This window comes from Mixophyes fleayi, chromosome 12, assembly GCF_038048845.1.
Source record: "Mixophyes fleayi isolate aMixFle1 chromosome 12, aMixFle1.hap1, whole genome shotgun sequence".
NCBI classification, from domain to species: Eukaryota; Metazoa; Chordata; class Amphibia; order Anura; family Limnodynastidae; genus Mixophyes; species Mixophyes fleayi.
In genome coordinates this window covers 84434358-84454737 of record NC_134413.1, presented here as the reverse complement: position 1 = coordinate 84454737, position 20380 = coordinate 84434358, and the positions used below count along the sequence as shown (strand labels likewise).

General features: G+C 50.0%; 1 protein-coding gene across 1 annotated transcript; it reads left to right on the top strand.

Annotated features, from left to right (window-relative positions):
* The first annotated feature begins 2213 nt into the window (after positions 1-2213).
* DPM3 (dolichyl-phosphate mannosyltransferase subunit 3, regulatory) lies at positions 2214-19895 on the top strand. Its single transcript, XM_075193321.1, has 3 exons — positions 2214-2310; positions 15888-16034; positions 19145-19895. Exon 3 carries the CDS (start codon positions 19153-19155, stop codon positions 19429-19431), a length of 279 nt encoding a protein of 92 aa, XP_075049422.1. The 5' UTR covers positions 2214-2310; positions 15888-16034; positions 19145-19152; the 3' UTR covers positions 19432-19895.
* Positions 19896-20380: the final 485 nt, after the last annotated feature.

The window sequence follows — 20380 nt, the reverse complement described above, 5'->3', positions numbered from 1 at the left end:
GCCGCTGGCACCTGGAGAGGGCAGGATGGGGGCAACGCTGCTTCTACTGCATTAGAGGGTTTATTGATGCCGAATGGCGAATACGTATTTTGCAAACAAAACAAATGGTTATAAACATGGGTGTAAGTGTATGTGACATATACCTGACACAGCCGGGACCATAAGGGGCCCATGACCGTGTGAGGACTGTGAGTACTGTGTGAGGACCGTGTGAGGACTGTGAGTACTGTTTGAGGACCATGTGAGTACTGTGTGAGGACCGTGTGAGGACTGTGAGTAATGTGTGAGGACCGTGTGAGGACTGTGAGTACCGTGTGAGGGACCGTGTGAGGACCGTGTGAGGACTGTGTGAGGAGTGTGAGGACCGTGTGAGGACTGTGTGAGGACCGTGTGAGGACCGCGTGAGGACTGTGTGAGGACCGTGTGAGGACTGTGTGAGGAGTGTGAGGACCGTGTGAGGAGTGTGAGGACCGTGTAAGGACCGTGTGAGGAGTGTGAGGACCGTGTGAGGAGTGTGAGGACCGTGTGAGGACTGTGAGGACCGTGTGAGGAGTGTGAGGACCGTGTGAGGACCGTGTGAGGAGTGTGAGGACCGTGTGAGGAGTGTGAGGACCGTGTGAGGACCGTGTGAGGACCGTGTGAGGAGTGTGAGTACCGTGTGAGGAGTGTGAGGACCGTGTGAGGACCGTGTGAGTACCGTGTGAGGAGTGTGAGGACCGTGTGAGGACTGTGTGAGGACCGTGTGACGAGTGTGAGGACCGTGTGAGGACCGTGTGAGGACCGTGTGAGTCGCTGCCGTAGCTGTAACCTCTCTCCCATAGAGCATATTGTGCAGACACTTCCTGTAACGCTAACTCCTGTGTGGGAACAGTAAGTGTTTGGCAGCCGCTCAGTGGGAAAGTGTCTCATTTCCCCTCGCTCTGTGCCGCTCTCCTGCCAGCCTGGTATTGTTCTGTTCACCGGGTCACACAGAACAGCGGAGTGGGGGCTGGCACATGGATATTTACTGCGGTGTCCATAACCTGACTGTAAACCAGGACTTATCCTGTGTATGGCCCCAGAAAACAGGGATAAGAGGTGACGTATCCCCCCCCAGCCTGTATCTGTGTGCAGGAGAACAGACCCACTAAGTCTATTACTAGATGTCTGCTGTGCAGTACCTGCTGGTGGCCAGCAGGGGGAGGTGGTGCTATAATAGATATCAGTCATAATATAGCAGAGAAATAACAATTAGCAACAAAATTACCAAAATGTTCTAACACGGTAAATAAATAGAGGCTTATTTTCCATTATTATATATTGTACTATTATTATTTTATCTCTCTCTCTCTCTCTCTCTCTCTCTCTCTCTCTATATATATATATATATATATATATATATATATATATATATATATATATATATATGCAGTACTGCCATTCTATATAGTATCATCATTATTATTATATATAGTATTATTATTATTATTATATATTGTATTATTATATATTTTATTATTGTTATATGTTATTATTATATATAGTATTATTATTGTATATTGTATTATTATATTTTATTATATATATTATTATTATATATAGTGTTATTATATATAGTATTATTATATATATTATTATTATTATTATTATTATTATTATTAATTGTATATATTATTCTCTGGATAAACTTTAAGCTAATAATCCCACGGTCCTATACTAACACGGCTGATGTCCCGACGGCCCCGAGCTCATACTAACTACATGTGTGTCTGCGTGGACAGTATCGCCCATTCTCTGTCTAGTACACAGGTAAACGACTGGTTGCTATGGGTAACACCACCTTCCTGCACAGTTACCCCTGTACTGCTGGGGGATCCTGGGAATATACTGGGAGCGCAGCTTCCAGCCCAGCTGCTTCCTGTCTCACACTCTGCTGCACAAACAAGTGTTTCCTGTTATTGTCGCCAGTGGCGGGGTCACCGGAGATGCGTCGCTGGCACTGGGGGGCTCCCTCTATCTATCTGTTACAGTCACTGGAATAACAGTGTGTAATGACTAGGACAGCCACCAGGGGTCACTGCAGTCACACAGGTAATGGAAACACCTGGGGAAATGAGGGACACCAAGCATATTGGAAGCTGATGCACAGGTGTGGCTCATGCACTAACATCCCAGCATGCTCTGGGTCATGTATAATAATGCAACACCAGATCCCTACAGAGCAGATTTCAGTACAGAAACCTCTCATGATGCTCTCACAGCACTGGGGTCATGGGTGTTTGTATGTTCTCCCCGTGTTTGCGTGATTCCTCCAGGTGAAGACATACTGAGGTAATTACACTATAAGGGCTTGCACACTTGGTGCTATATAAATGATAATAATAATCACACCGGGCAATGTATGTTTGTGGGTTCAGGGGTACATAGAGCACAGGTAATGGACTCCCGAGCAGCGGAGGACGGTCAGAAGAATCATCCTTCACCATGTTCACGACAAACGCCAACCCCAGCGCTGAGTCCTTGTTTCCAGCAGCGACAGGTTCTGGTGGTGCCGTAATGTGAGGGGTATAAGGGCAGCACGGTGACTCAGTGGTTAGCACTTCTGCCTCACAGCACTGGGGTCATGAGTTCAATTACCGACCATGGCCTTATCTGTGTGGAGTTTGTATGTTCTCCCTGTGTTTGAGTGGGTTTCCTCTGGGTGCTCTGGTTTCCTCCAAAAACATACTGGTAGGTTAATTGGCTGCTATCAAAATTCACCCTGGTGTGTGTGTCTGTGTGTGTGTCTGTGTGTGTGTGTGTGTGTGTATTAGGGAATTTAGACTGTAAGCTCCAATGGGGCAGGGACTGATGTGAGTGAGTTCTCTGTACAGCGCTGTGGAATTAGTGGCGCTATATAAATAAATGGTGATGATAATGCCCCATCCATGGGGCAGCGGTCACCCAGTGGTTTGCAGACTATGCCGGCGCCTCCAGTATTCATGTGACCGTATATTGGTAATTAGATGATTGTGTCCACTACCTGCAGGTGTCAATCATCAGATCGGTCATTGGGTGAGATTTACATTACAAAGAGATCAGGTGACCTGCGGGCGCAGTGCTGTGCAATACTCTGCAGCCATTGGAGAGATGTGTCTGGTGATCTATGTGCAGAACGCTGCAGCCAGCTGTCAGGGCCCTGTTCAATATGAGGGACTGCAATGTGAGATGCTCTGCAGGGTAAGACGCTCTGCAGGATGGTATGCGCTGTTGAGTGAGAGGCTCTGCAGGGTGTGTATGTGATGCTCTGTGGGGTGTGAGGCTCTGCGGGGTGTATATGTGATGCTCTGCGAGGTGAGAGGTTCTGCGGGGTGTATATGTGAGGCTCTGCGGGGTGAGAGGCTCTGCGGGGTGTATATGTGAGGCTCTGCGGGGTGAGAGGCTCTGCGGGGTGTATATGTGAGGCTCTGCGGGGTGAGAGGCTCTGCGGGGTGTATATGTGATGCTCTGGGGGTGAGAGGCTCTGCGGGGTGTATGTGATGCTCTGAGGTTTAGAGGCTCTGCGGGGTGTATATGTGATGCTCTGAGGGTTAGAGGCTCTGCGGGGTGTATATGTGATGCTCTGAGGGTGAGAGGCTCTGCTGGGTGTATATGTGATGCTCTGAGGGTGAGAGGCTCTGCGGGGTATATATGTGATGCTCTGCTGGGTGTATATGTGAGGCTCTGCGGGGTGTATATGTGATTATATGTGATACTCTGAGGGTGAGAGGCTCTGCGGGGTGTATATGTGATGCTCTGAGGGTAAGAGGCTCTGCGGGGTGTATATGTGATGCTCTGAGGGTGAGAGGCTCTGTTGGGTGTATATGTGAGGCTCTGCGGGGTGAGAGGCTTTGCGGGGTGAGAGGCTCTGTGGGGTGTACATGTGATGCTCTGAGGGTGAGAGGCTCTGCTGGGTGTATATGTGATGCTCTGCGGGGTGAGAGGATCTGCGGGGTGTATATGTGATGCTCTGAGGGTGAGAGGCTCTGCTGGGTGTATATGTGATGCTCTGCAGGGTGAGAGGCTCTGAGAGGTGAGAGGCTCTGCGGGGTGAGAGGCTCTGCGGGGTGTATATGTGATGCTCTGAGGGTGAGAGGCTCTGCGGGGTGTATATGTGATACTCTGAGGGTGAGAGGCTCTGCGGGGTGTATATGTGATACTCTGAGGGTGAGAGGCTCTGCGGGGTGTATATGTGATGCTCTGAGGGTGAGAGGCTCTGCGGGGTATATATGTGATGCTCTGAGGGTGAGAGGCTCTGCTGGGTGTATATGTAAGGCTCTGCGGGGTGAGAGGCTCTGCGGGGTGTATATGTGAGGCTCTGCGGGGTGAGAGGCTCTGTTGGGTGTATATGTGAGGCTCTGCGGGGTGAGAGGCTCTGCGAGGTGAGAGGCTTTGCGGGGTGAGAGGCTCTGCGGGGTGTATATGTGATGCTCTGAGGGTGAGAGGCTCTGCTGGGTGTATATGTGATGCTCTGCGGGGTGAGAGGATCTGCGGGGTGTATATGTGATGCTCTGAGGGTGAGAGGCTCTGCTGGGTGTATATGTGATGCTCTGCGGGGTGAGAGGCTCTGAGAGGTGAGAGGCTCTGCGGGGTGAGAGGCTCTGCGGGGTGTATATGTCATGCTCTGAGGGTGAGAGGCTCTGCGGGGTGTATATGTGATACTGTGAGGGTGAGAGGCTCTGCGGGGTGTATATGTGATGCTCTGAGGGTGAGAGGCTCTGCTGGGTGTATATGTGAGGCTCTGCGGGGTGAGAAGCTCTGCGGGGTGAGAGGCTCTGCGGGGTTTATATGTGATGCTTTGCAGGGTGAGAGGCTCTGTGGGGTGTATATGTGATGCTCTGAGGGTGAGAGGCTCTGCGGGGTGTATATGTGATGCTCTGAGGGTGAGAGGCTCTGCGGGGTGAGAGGCTCTGCGGGGTGTATATGTGATACTCTGAGGGTGAGAGGCTCTGCGGGGTGTATATGTGATGCTCTGAGGGTGAGAGGCTCTGCTGGGTGTATATGTGATGCTCTGCGGGGTGAGAGGATCTGCGGGGTGTATATGTGATGCTCTGAGGGTGAGAGGCTCTGCTGGGTGTATATGTGATGCTCTGTGGGGTGAGAGGCTCTGACAGGTGAGAGGCTCTGCGGGGTGTATATGTGATGCTCTGAGGGTGAGAGGCTCCGCGGGGTGTATATGTGATGCTTTGCGGGGTGAGAGGCTCTGCGGGGTGAGAGGCTCTGCGGGGTGTATATGTGATGCTTTGCAGGGTGAGAGGCTCTGCGGGTGTATATGTGAGGATCTGCGGGGTGTGAGGCTCTGCGGGGTGTGAGGCTCTGCGGGGTGTATATGTGATGCTCTGCGAGGTGAGAGGCTCTGCAGGGTGTATATGTGAGGCTCTGCGAGGTGAGAGGCTCTGCGGGGTGTATATGTGATACTCTGAGGGTGAGAGGCTCTGCGGGGTGTATATGTGATGCTCTGAGGGTGAGAGGCTCTGCTGGGTGTATATGTGAGGCTCTGCGGGGTGAGAGGCTCTGCCGGGTGTATATGTGAGGCTCTGCGGGGTGAGAGGCTCTGCCGGGTGTATATGTGATGCTCTGAGGGTAAGAGGCTCTGCGGGGTGAGAGGCTCTGCCGGGTGTATATGTGATACTCTGAGGGTGAGAGGCTCTGCCGGGTGTATATGTGATACTCTGAGGGTGAGAGGCTCTGCGGGGTGTATATGTGAGGCTCTGCGGGGTGAGAGGCTCTGCGAGGTGAGAGGCTTTGCGGGGTGAGAGGCTCTGCGGGGTGTATATGTGATACTCTGAGGGTGAGAGGCTCTGCGGGATGTATATGTGATACTCTGAGGGTGAGAGGCTCTGCTGGGTGTATATGTGATGCTCTGAGGGTGAGAGGCTCTGTTGGGTGTATATGTTATGCTCTGCAGGGTGAGAGGCTCTGAGAGGTGAGAGGCTCTGTGGGGTGAGAGGATCTGCGGGGTGTATATGTGATGCTCTGAGGGTGAGAGGCTCTGTTGGGTGTATATGTGATGCTCTGCGGGGTGAGAGGCTCTGAGAGGTGAGAGGCTCTGCGGGGTGTATATGTGATGCTCTGAGGGTGAGAGGCTCTGCGGGGTGAGAGGCTCTGCGGGGTGTATATATGATGCTCTGCGGGGTGAGAGGATCTTCGGGGTGTATATGTGATGCTCTGAGGGTGAGAGGCTCTGCGGGGTGAGAGGCTCTGCGGGGTGTATATATGATGCTCTGCGGGGTGAGAGGCTCTGCAGGGTGTATATGTGATGCTCTGAGGGTGAGAGGCTCTGCTGGGTGTATATGTGATGCTCTGCGGGGTGAGAGGCTCTGCGGGGTGAGAGGCTCTGCGGGGTTTATATGTGATGCTTTGCAGGGTGAGAGGCTCTGCGGGGTGAGAGGCTCTGCGGGGTGTATATGTGAGGCTCTGCGGGGTGTGAGGCTCTGCGGGGTGTGAGGCTCTGCAGGGTGTATATGTGATGCTCTGCGAGATGAGAGGCTCTGCGGGGTGTATATGTGAGGCTCTGCTGGGTGTGAGGCTCTGCGGGGTGTGAGGCTCTGCAGGGTGTATATGTGATGCTCTGCGGGGTGAGAGGCTCTGCGGGGTGTATATGTGAGGCTCTGCTGGGTGTGAGGCTCTGCGGGGTGTGAGGCTCTGCGGGGTGTATATGTGATACTCTGAGGGTGAGAGGCTCTGCTGGGTGTATATGTGAGGTTCTGCGGGGTGAGAGGCTCTGCGGGGTGTATATGTGATGCTCTGAGGGTGAGAGGCTCTGCTGGGTGTATATGTGAGGCTCTGCAAGGTGAGAGGCTCTGCAAGGTGAGAGGCTCTGCGGGGTGAGAGGCTCTGCGGGGTTTATATGTGATGCTTTGCAGGGTGAGAGGCTCTGCGGGGTGAGAGGCTCTGCGGGGTGTATATGTGATGCTTTGCAGGGTGAGAGACTCTGCGGGTGTATATGTGATGCTCTGTGGGGTGTGAGGCTCTGCGGGGTGTATATGTGATGCTCTGCGAGGTGAGAGGTTCTGCGAGGTGAGAGGATCTGCGGGGTGAGAGGCTCTGCGGGGTGTATATGTAATGCTCTGAGGGTGAGAGGCTCTACGGGGTGTATATGTGAGGCTCTGCGGGGTGAGAGGCTCTGCGGGGTGTATATGTGATGCTCTGCGGGGTGTGAGGCTCTGCGGGGTGTATATGTGATGCTCTGCGAGATGAGAGGCTCTGCGGGGTTTATATGTGATGCTTTGCAGGGTGAGAGACTCTGCGGGGTGAGAGGCTCTGCGGGGTGTATATGTGATGCTCTGCAAGGTGTGAGGCTCTGCGGGGTGTGAGGCTCTGCGGGGTGTATATGTGATGCTCTGCGGGGTGAGAGGATCTGCGGGGTGTATATGTGATGCTCTGCTGGGTGTATATGTGATGCTCTGCGGGGTGAGAGGCTCTGCGGGGTGAGAGGCTCTGCGGGGTGTATATGTCATGCTCTGAGGGTGAGAGGCTCTGCGAGGTGAGAGGCTCTGCGGGGTGTATATGTGATACTCTGAGGGTGAGAGGCTCTGCTGGGTGTATATGTGATGCTCTGAGGGTGAGAGGCTCTGTTGGGTGTATATGTTATGCTCTGCGGGGTGAGAGGCTCTGAGAGGTGAGAGGCTCTGTGGGGTGAGAGGATCTGCGGGGTGTATATGTGATGCTCTGAGGGTGAGAGGCTCTGTTTGGTGTATATGTTATGCTCTGCGGGGTGAGAGGCTCTGCGGGGTGAGAGGCTCTGAGAGGTGAGAGGCTCTGCGGGGTGTATATGTGATGCTCTGAGGGTGAGAGGCTCTGCGGGGTGAGAGGCTCTGCGGGGTGTATATGTGATGCTCTGAGGGTGAGAGGCTCTGCTGGGTGTATATGTGATGCTCTGCGGGGTGAGAGGCTCTGCGGGGTTTATATGTGATGCTCTGCAGGGTGAGAGGCTCTGCGGGGTGAGAGGCTCTGCGGGGTGTATATGTGAGGCTCTGCTGGGTGTGAGGCTCTGCGGGGTGTGAGGCTCTGCAGGGTGTATATGTGATGCTCTGCGAGATGAGAGGCTCTGCGGGGTGTATATGTGAGGCTCTGCGAGGTGAGAGGCTCTGTGGGGTGAGAGGCTCTGCGGGGTGAGAGGCTCTGCGGGGTTTATATGTGATGCTTTGCAGGGTGAGAGGCTCTGCGGGGTGAGAGGCTCTGCGGGGTGTATATGTGAGGTTCTGCGGGGTGAGAGGCTCTGCGGGGTGTATATGTGATGCTCTGAGGGTGAGAGGCTCTGCTGGGTGTATATGTGAGGCTCTGCAGGGTGAGAGGCTCTGCAAGGTGAGAGGCTCTGCGGGGTGAGAGGCTCTGCGGGGTTTATATGTGATGCTTTGCAGGGTGAGAGGCTCTGCGGGGTGAGAGGCTCTGCGGGGTGTATATGTGATGCTTTGCAGGGTGAGAGACTCTGCGGGTGTATATGTGATGCTCTGTGGGGTGTGAGGCTCTGCGGGGTGTATATGTGATGCTCTGCGAGGTGAGAGGTTCTGCGAGGTGAGAGGATCTGCGGGGTGTATATGTGAGGCTCTGCGAGGTGAGAGGCTCTGCGGGGTGAGAGGCTCTGCGGGGTGTATATGTGATACTCTGAGGGTGAGAGGCTCTGCGGGGTGAGAGGCTCTGCGGGGTGTATATGTAATGCTCTGAGGGTGAGAGGCTCTACGGGGTGTATATGTGATGCTCTGAGGGTGAGAGGCTCTGCTGGGTGTATATGTGAGGTTCTGCGGGGTGAGAGGCTCTGCGGGGTGTATATGTGATGCTCTGCGGGGTGTGAGGCTCTGCGGGGTGTATATGTGATGCTCTGCGAGATGAGAGGCTCTGCGGGGTTTATATGTGATGCTTTGCAGGGTGAGAGACTCTGCGGGGTGAGAGGCTCTGCGGGGTGTATATGTGATGCTCTGCAAGGTGTGAGGCTCTGCGGGGTGTGAGGCTCTGCGGGGTGTATATGTGATGCTCTGCGGGGTGTGAGGCTCTGCGGGGTGAGAGGCTCTGCGAGGTGAGAGGCTCTGCGGGGTGAGAGGCTCTGCGGGGTGTATATGTGATACTCTGAGGGTGAGAGGCTCTGCGGGGTGAGAGGCTCTGCGGGGTGTATATGTGATACTCTGAGGGTGAGAGGCTCTGCGGGGTGAGAGGCTCTGCGGGGTGTATATGTGATGCTCTGAGGGTGAGTGGCTCTGCGGGGTGTATATGTGATGCTCTGAGGGTGAGAGGCTCTGTTGGGTGTATATGTGAGGCTCTGCGGGGTGAGAGGCTCTGCGAGGTGAGAGGCTTTGCGGGGTGAGAGGCTCTGCGGGGTGCATATGTGATACTCTGAAGGTGAGAGGCTCTGCGGGGTGTATATGTGATGCTCTGCAAGGTGTGAGGCTCTGCGGGGTGAGAGGCTCTGCGGGGTGAGAGGCTCTGCGGGGTGTATATGTGATACTCTGAGGGTGAGAGGCTCTGCGGGGTGAGAGGCTCTGCGGGGTGTATATGTGATGCTCTGAGGGTGAGTGGCTCTGCGGGGTGTATATGTGATGCTCTGAGGGTGAGAGGCTCTGTTGGGTGTATATGTGAGGCTCTGCGGGGTGAGAGGCTCTGCGAGGTGAGAGGCTTTGCGGGGTGAGAGGCTCTGCGGGGTGCATATGTGATACTCTGAAGGTGAGAGGCTCTGCGAGGTGAGAGGCTCTGCGGGGTGTATATGTGATGCTCTGAGGGTGAGAGGCTCTGCTGGGTGTATATGTGAGGCTCTGCGGGGTGAGAGGCTCTGCCGGGTGTATATGTGAGGCTCTGCGGGGTGAGAGGCTCTGCCGGGTGTATATGTGATGCTCTGAGGGTAAGAGGCTCTGTGGGGTGAGAGGCTCTGCCGGGTGTATATGTGATACTCTGAGGGTGAGAGGCTCTGCCGGGTGTATATGTGATACTCTGAGGGTGAGAGGCTCTGCGGGGTGTATATGTGAGGCTCTGCGGGGTGAGAGGCTCTGCGAGGTGAGAGGCTTTGCGGGGTGAGAGGCTCTGCGGGGTGTATATGTGATACTCTGAGGGTGAGAGGCTCTGCTGGGTGTATATGTGATGCTCTGAGGGTGAGAGGCTCTGTTGGGTGTATATGTTATGCTCTGCGGGGTGAGAGGCTCTGAGAGGTGAGAGGCTCTGTGGGGTGAGAGGATCTGCGGGGTGTATATGTGATGCTCTGAGGGTGAGAGGCTCTGTTTGGTGTATATGTTATGCTCTGCGGGTGAGAGGCTCTGCGGGGTGAGAGGCTCTGAGAGGTGAGAGGCTCTGCGGGGTGTATATGTGATGCTCTGAGGGTGAGAGGCTCTGCGGGGTGAGAGGCTCTGCGGGGTGTATATGTGATGCTCTGAGGGTGAGAGGCTCTGCTGGGTGTATATGTGATGCTCTGCGGGGTGAGAGGCTCTGCGGGGTTTATATGTGATGCTTTGCAGGGTGAGAGGCTCTGCGGGGTGAGAGGCTCTGCGGGGTGTATATGTGAGGCTCTGCTGGGTGTGAGGCTCTGCGGGGTGTGAGGCTCTGCAGGGTGTATATGTGATGCTCTGCGAGATGAGAGGCTCTGCGGGGTGTATATGTGAGGCTCTGCGAGGTGAGAGGCTCTGTGGGGTGAGAGGCTCTGCGGGGTGAGAGGCTCTGCGGGGTTTATATGTGATGCTTTGCAGGGTGAGAGGCTCTGCGGGGTGAGAGGCTCTGCGGGGTGTATATGTGAGGCTCTGCTGGGTGTGAGGCTCTGCGGGGTGTGAGGCTCTGCAGGGTGTATATGTGATGCTCTGCGAGATGAGAGGCTCTGCGGGGTGTATATGTGAGGCTCTGCGAGGTGAGAGGCTCTGTGGGGTGAGAGGCTCTGTGGGGTGAGAGGCTCTGCGGGGTGTATATGTGATACTCTGAGGGTGAGAGGCTCTGCTGGGTGTATATGTGAGGTTCTGCGGGGTGAGAGGCTCTGCGGGGTTTATATGTGATGCTTTGCAGGGTGAGAGGCTCTGCGGGGTGAGAGGCTCTGCGGGGTGTATATGTGATGCTTTGCAGGGTGAGAGACTCTGCGGGTGTATATGTGATGCTCTGTGGGGTGTGAGGCTCTGCGGGGTGTATATGTGATGCTCTGCGAGGTGAGAGGTTCTGCGAGGTGAGAGGATCTGCGGGGTGTATATGTGAGGCTCTGCGAGTTGAGAGGCTCTGCGGGGTGAGAGGCTCTGCGGGGTGTATATGTGATACTCTGAGGGTGAGAGGCTCTGCGGGGTGAGAGGCTCTGCGGGGTGTATATGTAATGCTCTGAGGGTGAGAGGCTCTACGGGGTGTATATGTGATGCTCTGAGGGTGAGAGGCTCTGCTGGGTGTATATGTGAGGCTCTGCGGGGTGAGAGGCTCTGCGGGGTGTATATGTGATGCTCTGCGGGGTGTGAGGCTCTGCGGGGTGTATATGTGATGCTCTGCGAGATGAGAGGCTCTGCGGGGTTTATATGTGATGCTTTGCAGGGTGAGAGACTCTGCGGGGTGAGAGGCTCTGCGGGGTGTATATGTGATGCTCTGCAAGGTGTGAGGCTCTGCGGGGTGTGAGGCTCTGCGGGGTGTATATGTGATGCTCTGCGGGGTGAGAGGCTCTGCGGGGTGAGAGGCTCTGCGAGGTGAGAGGCTCTGCGGGGTGAGAGGCTCTGCGGGGTGTATATGTGATACTCTGAGGGTGAGAGGCTCTGCGGGGTGAGAGGCTCTGCGGGGTGTATATGTGATACTCTGAGGGTGAGAGGCTCTGCGGGGTGAGAGGCTCTGCGGGGTGTATATGTGATGCTCTGAGGGTGAGTGGCTCTGCGGGGTGTATATGTGATGCTCTGAGGGTGAGAGGCTCTGTTGGGTGTATATGTGAGGCTCTGCGGGGTGAGAGGCTCTGCGAGGTGAGAGGCTTTGCGGGGTGAGAGGCTCTGCGGGGTGCATATGTGATACTCTGAAGGTGAGAGGCTCTGCGGGGTGTATATGTGATGCTCTGCGGGGTGAGAGGATCTGCGGGGTGTATATGTGATGCTCTGCTGGGTGTATATGTGATGCTCTGCGGGGTGAGAGGCTCTGCTGGGTGTATATGTGATGCTCTGCGGGGTGAGAGGCTCTGCGGGGTGTATATGTGATGCTCTGCGAGGTGAGAGGCTCTGCGGGGTGTATATGTGATGCTCTGCGGGGTGAGAGGCTCTGCGGGGTGTATATGTGATGCTTTGCGGGGTGAGAGGCTCTGCGGGGTGTATATGTGATGCTCTGCGAGGTGAGAGGCTCTGCGGGGTGTATATGTGATGCTCTGAGGGTGAGAGGCTCTGCGGGGTGTATATGTGATGCTCTGCGGGGTGAGAGGCTCTGCGGGGTGTATATGTGATGCTCTGCGAGGTGAGAGGCTCTGCGGGGTGTATATGTGATGCTCTGCGGGGTGAGAGGCTCTGCGGGGTGTATATGTGATGCTCTGCGAGGTGAGAGGCTCTGCGGGGTGCATATGTGATACTCTGAAGGTGAGAGGCTCTGCGGGGTGTATATGTGATGCTCTGCGGGGTGAGAGGATCTGCGGGGTGTATATGTGATGCTCTGCTGGGTGTATATGTGATGCTCTGAGAGGTGAGAGGCTCTGAGAGGTGAGAGGCTCTGCGGGGTGAGAGGCTCTGCGGGGTGTATATGTCATGCTCTGAGGGTGAGAGGCTCTGCGAGGTGAGAGGCTCTGCGGGGTGTATATGTGATGCTCTGAGGGTGAGAGGCTCTGCTGGGTGTATATGTGATGCTCTGCGGGGTGAGAGGCTCTGCGGGGTGTATATGTGATGCTCTGCGAGGTGAGAGGCTCTGCGGGGTGTATATGTGATGCTCTGCGGGGTGAGAGGCTCTGCGGGGTGTATATGTGATGCTCTGCGGGGTGAGAGGCTCTGCGGGGTGTATATGTGATGCTCTGCGAGGTGAGAGGCTCTGCGGGGTGTATATGTGATGCTCTGAGGGTGAGAGGCTCTGCGGGGTGTATATGTGATGCTCTGCGGGGTGAGAGGCTCTGCGGGGTGTATATGTGATGCTCTGCGAGGTGAGAGGCTCTGCGGGGTGTATATGTGATGCTCTGCGGGGTGTATATGTGATGCTCTCCGAGGTGAGAGGCTCTGCGGGGTGTATATGTGATGCTCTGAGGGTGAGAGGCTCTGCTGGGTGTATATGTGATGCTCTGCGGGGTGAGAGGCTCTGCTGGGTGTATATGTGATGCTCTGCGGGGTGAGAGGCTCTGCGGGGTGTATATGTGATGCTCTGCGGGGTGAGAGGCTCTGCAGGGTGTATATGTGATGCTCTGCGAGGTGAGAGGCTCTGCGGGGTGTATATGTGATGCTCTGAGGGTGAGAGGCTCTGCTGGGTGTATATGTGATGCTCTGCGGGGTGAGAGGCTCTGAGAGGTGAGAGGCTCTGCGGGGTGAGAGGCTCTGCGGGGTGTATATGTCATGCTCTGAGGGTGAGAGGCTCTGCGAGGTGAGAGGCTCTGCGGGGTGTATATGTGATGCTCTGAGGGTGAGAAGCTCCGCAGGGTGAAAGGCACTGATGGGTGACAGGCTCTTCGGGGTGAGATGCTCTGAGGGTGAGAGGCTCTGCAGGGTGAGTAGCTCTGTGGGCTGAGAGGCTCTGCTGATATATAATAGTGTATATAATATGATATATAATAGTGTATATAATATGATATATAATAGTGTATATAGATATATAATATGATATATATGATGTGTATATAGATATATAATAGTGTATATAATATGATATATAATAGTGTATATAGATATATAATATGATATATATGATGTGTATATAGATATATAATAGTGTATAGATATATAATAGTGTATATAATATGATATATAATAGTGTATAGATATATAATAGTGTATATAATATGATATATAATAGTGTATATAGATATATAATAGTGTATATAATATGATATATAATAGTGTATAGATATATAATATGATATATAATAGTGTATATAGATATATAATAGTGTATATAATATGATATATATGATGTGTATATATAGATATATAATAGTGTATAGATATATAATAGTGTATATAATATGATATATAATAATGTATATAATATGATATATATGATGTGTATATAGATATATAATAGTGTATATAATATGATATATAATAGTGTATAGATATATAATAGTGTATATAATATGATATATATGATGTGTATATAGATATATAATAGTGTATATAATATGATATATATTAGTGTATATAGATATATAATAGTGTATATAATATGATATATATGATGTGTATATAGATATATAATAGTGTATATAATATGATATATAAATCTATATACACATCATATTATATACACTATTATATATCTATATACACTATTATATATCATATTATATATACTATTATATATCTATATACACTATTATATATCATATTATATACACTATTATATATCTATATACACATCATATATATCATATTATATACACTATTATATATCATATTATATATCTATATACACTAATAGTGTATATAATATGATATATAATAGTGTATATAGATATATAATATGATATATAATAGTGTATATAGATATATAATAGTGTATATAATATGATATATATGATGTGTATATAGATATATAATAGTGTATATAATATGATATATAATAGTGTATATAGATATATAATAGTATATATAATATGATATATAATAGTGTATATAGATATATAATAGTGTATATAATATGATGTGTATATAGATATATAATAGTGTATATAATATGATGTGTATATAGATATATAATAGTGTATATAATATGATATATATGATGTGTATATAGATATATAATAGTGTATATAATATGATATATAATATGTATATAGATATATAATAGTGTATATAATATGATATATAATATGTATATAGATATATAATAGTGTATATAGATATATAATAGTGTATATAATATGATATATAATAGTGTATATAATATGATATATAATGTGTATATAGATATATAATAGTGTATATAATATGATATATATGATGTGTATATAGATATATAATAGTGTATATAGATATATAATAGTGTATATAATATGATATATAATAGTGTATATAATATGATATATAATAGTGTATATAATATGATATATAATGTGTATATAGATATATAATAGTGTATATAATATGATATATATGATGTGTATATAGATATATAATATGATATATAATGTGTATATAGATATATAATAGTGTATATAATATGATATATATGATGTGTATATAGATATATAATAGTGTATATAGATATATAATAGTGTATATAATATGATATATAATGTGTATATAGATATATAATAGTGTATATAATATGATATATATGATGTGTATATAGATATATAATAGTGTATATAATATGATATATAATAGTGTATATAGATATATAATAGTGTACATAATATGATATATAATAGTGTATATAATATGATATATAATAGTGTATATAATATGATATATAATGTGTATATAGATATATAATAGTGTATATAATATGATATATATGATGTGTATATAGATATATAATAGTGTATATAATATGATATATATGATGTGTATATAGATATATAATAGTGTATATAGATATATAATAGTGTATATAATATGATATATAATATGTATATAGATATATAATAGTGTATATAATATGATATATATGATGTGTATATAGATATATAATATGATATATAATAGTGTATATAATGATATATAATAGTGTATATAGATATATAATAGTATATATAATGATATATAATAGTGTATATAGATATATAATAGTGTATATAATATGATATATAATAGTGTATATAATATGATATATATGATGTGTAGCTATAGGGCAGCAGGCATTGGAACAGACCACGTGACACTAGGACTACATCTACCGGCGGGCACCGCGCAGACACTTCCGGTCCTCACTGATCCCCGTACAGTCGGCACCGGAAGTACAGCTCATAGGAACCTGCGGGGAACTGCCGGGTATGTGCGGGAGAGACCGTCCTTATATAGAGGGTGGGGGGAGGTGACTGTACATAGAGAGAGAGAGGGTCTGTGACTGTCCTTATACAGAGATAGGGTGAGGTGTCTCCTTATAGAGAGGTTAGGGGCGGTGACTGTCCTTATAGAGAGGTTAGGGGAGGTGACTGTCCTTATAGAGAGGTTAGGGGCGGTGTCTGTCCTTATAGAGAGGTTAGGGGCGGTGACTGTCCTTATAGAGAGGTTAGGGGAGGTAACTGTCCTTATAGAGAGGTTAGGGGTGGTGACTGTCCTTATAGAGAGCTTAGGGGCGGTGACTGTCCTTATAGAGAGGTTAGGGGAGGTGACTGTCCTTATAGAGAGGTTAGGGGAGGTGACTGTCCTTATAGAGAGGTTAGGTGAGGTGTCTGTCCTTATAGAGGTTAGGGGAGGTAACTGTCCTTATAGAGAGGTTAGGGGTGGTGACTGTACATAGAGAGGTTAGGGGTGGTGACTGTCCTTATAGAGAGGTTAGGGGTGGTGACTGTACATAGAGAGGTTAGGGGCGGTGTCTGTCCTTATAGAGAGGTTAGGGGCGGTGACTGTCCTTATAGAGAGGTTAGGGGTGGTGACTGTCCTTATAGAGAGGTTAGGGGAGGTGACTGTCCTTATAGAGAGGTTAGGGGCGGTGTCTGTCCTTATAGAGAGGTTAGGGGTGGTGACTGTCCTTATAGAGAGGTTAGGGGTGGTGACTGTCCTTATAGAGAGGTTAGGGGCGGTGACTGTCCTTATAGAGAGGTTAGGGGCGGTGACTGTCCTTATAGAGAGGTTAGGGGCGGTGACTGTCCTTATAGAGAGGTTAGGGGTGGTGACTGTCCTTATAGAGAGCTTAGGGGCGGTGACTGTCCTTATAGAGAGGTTAGGGGAGGTGACTGTACATAGAGAGGTTAGAGGCGGTGACTGTCCTTATAGAGAGGTTAGGGGTGGTGACTGTCCTTATAGAGAGCTTAGGGGCGGTGACTGTCCTTATAGAGAGGTTAGGGGTGGTGACTGTCCTTATAGAGAGGTTAGGGGCGGTGACTGTCCTTATAGAGAGGTTAGGGGTGGTGACTGTCCTTATAGAGAGGTTAGGGGTGGTGACTGTCCTTATAGAGAGGTTAGGGGTGGTGACTGTCCTTATAGAGAGGTTAGGGGTGGTGTCTGTCCTTATAGAGAGATTAGGGGAGGTGACTGTACATAGAGAGGTTAGGGGTGGTGTCTGTCCTTATAGAGAGGTTAGGGGAGGTGACTGTACTTAGAGAGGTTAGGGGTGGTGACTGTCCTTATAGAGAGGTTAGGGGCGGTGACTGTCCTTATAGAGAGGTTAGGGGTGTCTGTTCTTATAGAGAGGTTGGGGTGTCTTTCCTTATAGAGAGGTTAGGGGTTGTGCATGTCCTTATAGAGAGGTTAGGGGTGGTGACTGTCCTTATAGAGAGGTTAGGGGTGTCTTTCCTTATAGAGAGGTTAGGGGTTGTGCATGTCCTTATAGAGAGGTTAGGGGTTGGCATGTCCTTATAGAGAGGTTAGGAGTGGTGACTGTCCTTATAGAGAGGTTAGGGGTGGTGTCTGTCCTTCAGGAGAGGTTAGGTGTGTGTCTGTCCTTATAGAGAGGTTAGGTGTGGTGTCTGTCCTTATAGAGAGGTTAGGTGTGGTGTCTGTCCTTATAGAGAGGTTAGGTGTGGTGTCTGTCCTTATAGAGAGGTTAGGTGTGGTGTCTGTCCTTATAGAGAGGTTAGGGGTTGTGCATGTCCTTATAGAGAGGTTAGGGGTTGTGCATGTCCTTATAGAGAGGTTAGGGGTGGTGACTGTCCTTATAGAGAGGTCAGGGGTGGTGACTGTCCTTATAGAGAGGTTAGCTGGGGTGTCTGTTCTTATAGAGAGGTTAGGGGTGTCTTTCCTTATAGAGAGGTTAGGGGTGGTGACTGTCCTTATAGAGAGGTTAGGTGTGGTGTATGTCCTTATAGAGAGTTTAGGTGTGGTGTCTGTCCTTATAGAGAGGTTAGGTGTGGTATCTGTCCTTATAGAGAGGTTAGGGGTGGTGTCTGTCCTTATAGAGAGGTTAGGAGTGTCTGTCCTTATACAGAGGTTAGGGGCGGTGTCTGTCCTTATAGAGAGGTTAGGGGCGGTGTCTGTCCTTATACAGAGGTTAGGTGCGGTGACTGTCCTTATAGAGAGGTTAGGGGCGGTGACTGTCCTTATAGAGAGGTTAGGGGTGGTGACTGTCCTTATAGAGAGGTTAGGGGTGTCTGTCCTTACAGAGCTGTTAGGTGTGGTGTCTGTCCTTACAGAGCGGTTAGGGGCGGTGTCTGTCCTTATAGAGAGGTTAGGGGCGGTGTCTGTCCTTATAGAGAGGTTAGGGGCGGTATCTGTCCTTATAGAGATGTTAGGGGCGGTGACTGTCCTTATAGAGAGGTTAGGGGCGGTGTCTGTCCTTATAGAGAGGTTAGGGGCGGTGACTGTCCTTATAGAGAGGTTAGGGGCGGTGACTGTCCTTATAGAGAGGTTAGGGGCGGTGTCTGTCCTTATAGAGATGTTAGGGGCGGTGTCTGTCCTTATAGAGATGTTAGGGGCGGTGTCTGTCCTTATAGAGAGGTTAGGGCTGGTGTGTCCTTATAGAGATGTTAGGGGCGGTGACTGTCCTTATAGAGAGGTTAGGGGCGGTGTCTGTCCTTATAGAGAGGTTAGGGGCGGTGTCTGTCCTTATAGAGAGGTTAGGGGCGGTGACTGTCCTTATAGAGAGGTTAGGGGTGGTGTCTCCTTATAGAGAGGTTAGGGGCGGTGACTGTCCTTATAGAGAGGTTAGGGGCGGTGACTGTCCTTATAGAGAGGTTAGGGCTGGTGTGTCCTTATAGAGAGGTTAGGGGCGGTGACTGTCCTTATAGAGAGGTTAGGGGCGGTGACTGTCCTTATAGAGAGGTTAGGGGCGGTGACTGTCCTTATAGAGAGGTTAGAAGCGGTGACTGTCCTTATAGAGAGGTTAGGGGTGGTCTCCTTATAGAGAGGTTAGGGGCGGTGACTGTCATTATAGAGAGGTTAGGGCTGGTGACTGTCCTTATACAGAGGGCACTGATGTAGTCTGTTTCCTCTCTTTGTAGCCTCGGACATGACGAAACTGGCGCAGTGGCTGCTGGGAGTGATCCTACTGGGTGGAGCCTGGGTCACACTGACCTTTGACCTCCTGGGCCTGGAGCTCCCCGGGGCCTATCGGGAGGTGATCTGGCCGTTCCCGGTCTACCTGCTGGTCACATTTGGCTGCTACTCCTTGGCCACCATCGGGTACCGCGTGGCCACGTTCAACGACTGTGAGGACGCAGCGCAGGAGCTGCAGCAACAGATCCAGGAGGCCAAGAGAGACCTGAGGGGGAGGGGCCTGCGCTTCTGACCGTGTGACCCCTCCCCTGCGGTTCTGACCGTGTGACCCCTCCCCCGCGGTTCTGACCGTGTGACCCCTCCCCCGGGGTTCTGCATCCAGGACTGTGGCACAGTGTATGTGGCTGCGGGGATGGGGCCCCGGTATACAGGACGTACGCAGGTGATCCCGGCTCCTCCTATTACGCAGCTCAGGGACACAAACAGGGACTGTATAAATACCAGGACACAGGGCAGAGACTGGCGGCTGCGTCACCCTCTGTACACACAGCTTTATACAAAGGAGCCGTCCTCTATATACCACCGGCCAGCCTGCTGAATCTGCCTCCTCCGTACTGTGATACCCCCGTGAGGGGAGGAGTGTTTAATAACAGAAACCAAAGGACACGTTGACACTGTATTATTTACAATGAACCAAATGTTCTGTTATTATTCCTTTAATAAAATGTACTTTATTGTAGTGTTCCTTAAGCCACACCCACCTTGTAATTATTAGCATATGGGGTGGGGCATGTTATAGACCATGGGGTAGGAAGGAGTACCCTGTCCTGTCGCTCTCTGTTCCCTCATCACATGACTCCATGTGCGTGGGGGTCGTACGAGTCACCCGCTGTACAAGAGAGTGGCTGGTTATCAAAACAGCCATTTGTTGCTCACCTGGTGCTGCCAGATTTCTGACATAGCCCATCTCACAGGTCACTGACTTACCGTTATAATCAGAGATCCGTAGGGAATACCTGTCCCCAGGAACCAGAAGTCTGACGTCTGCTGACAGCCGGTTACCCAGCAGCCTTTGCACCTAATGCTCCGTCTACCAGCATCCTGGGCACACTCCCTTATTAGACGTGCAGGGACAGGTTGGGCTCATCCTTGTGGGTTCCCACGCTGAGCCTCGTGCCTCCCACAGGAGGTTCCCGGTGTACTGACATCCACACACTATGAACACGGCAGTTACATGTATG

Coding starts and splice junctions, on each gene's coding strand:
- DPM3 (XM_075193321.1), top strand. CDS start 19,153: ATGACGAAACTGGCGCAGTGGCTGCTGGGAGTGATCCTACTGGGTGGA.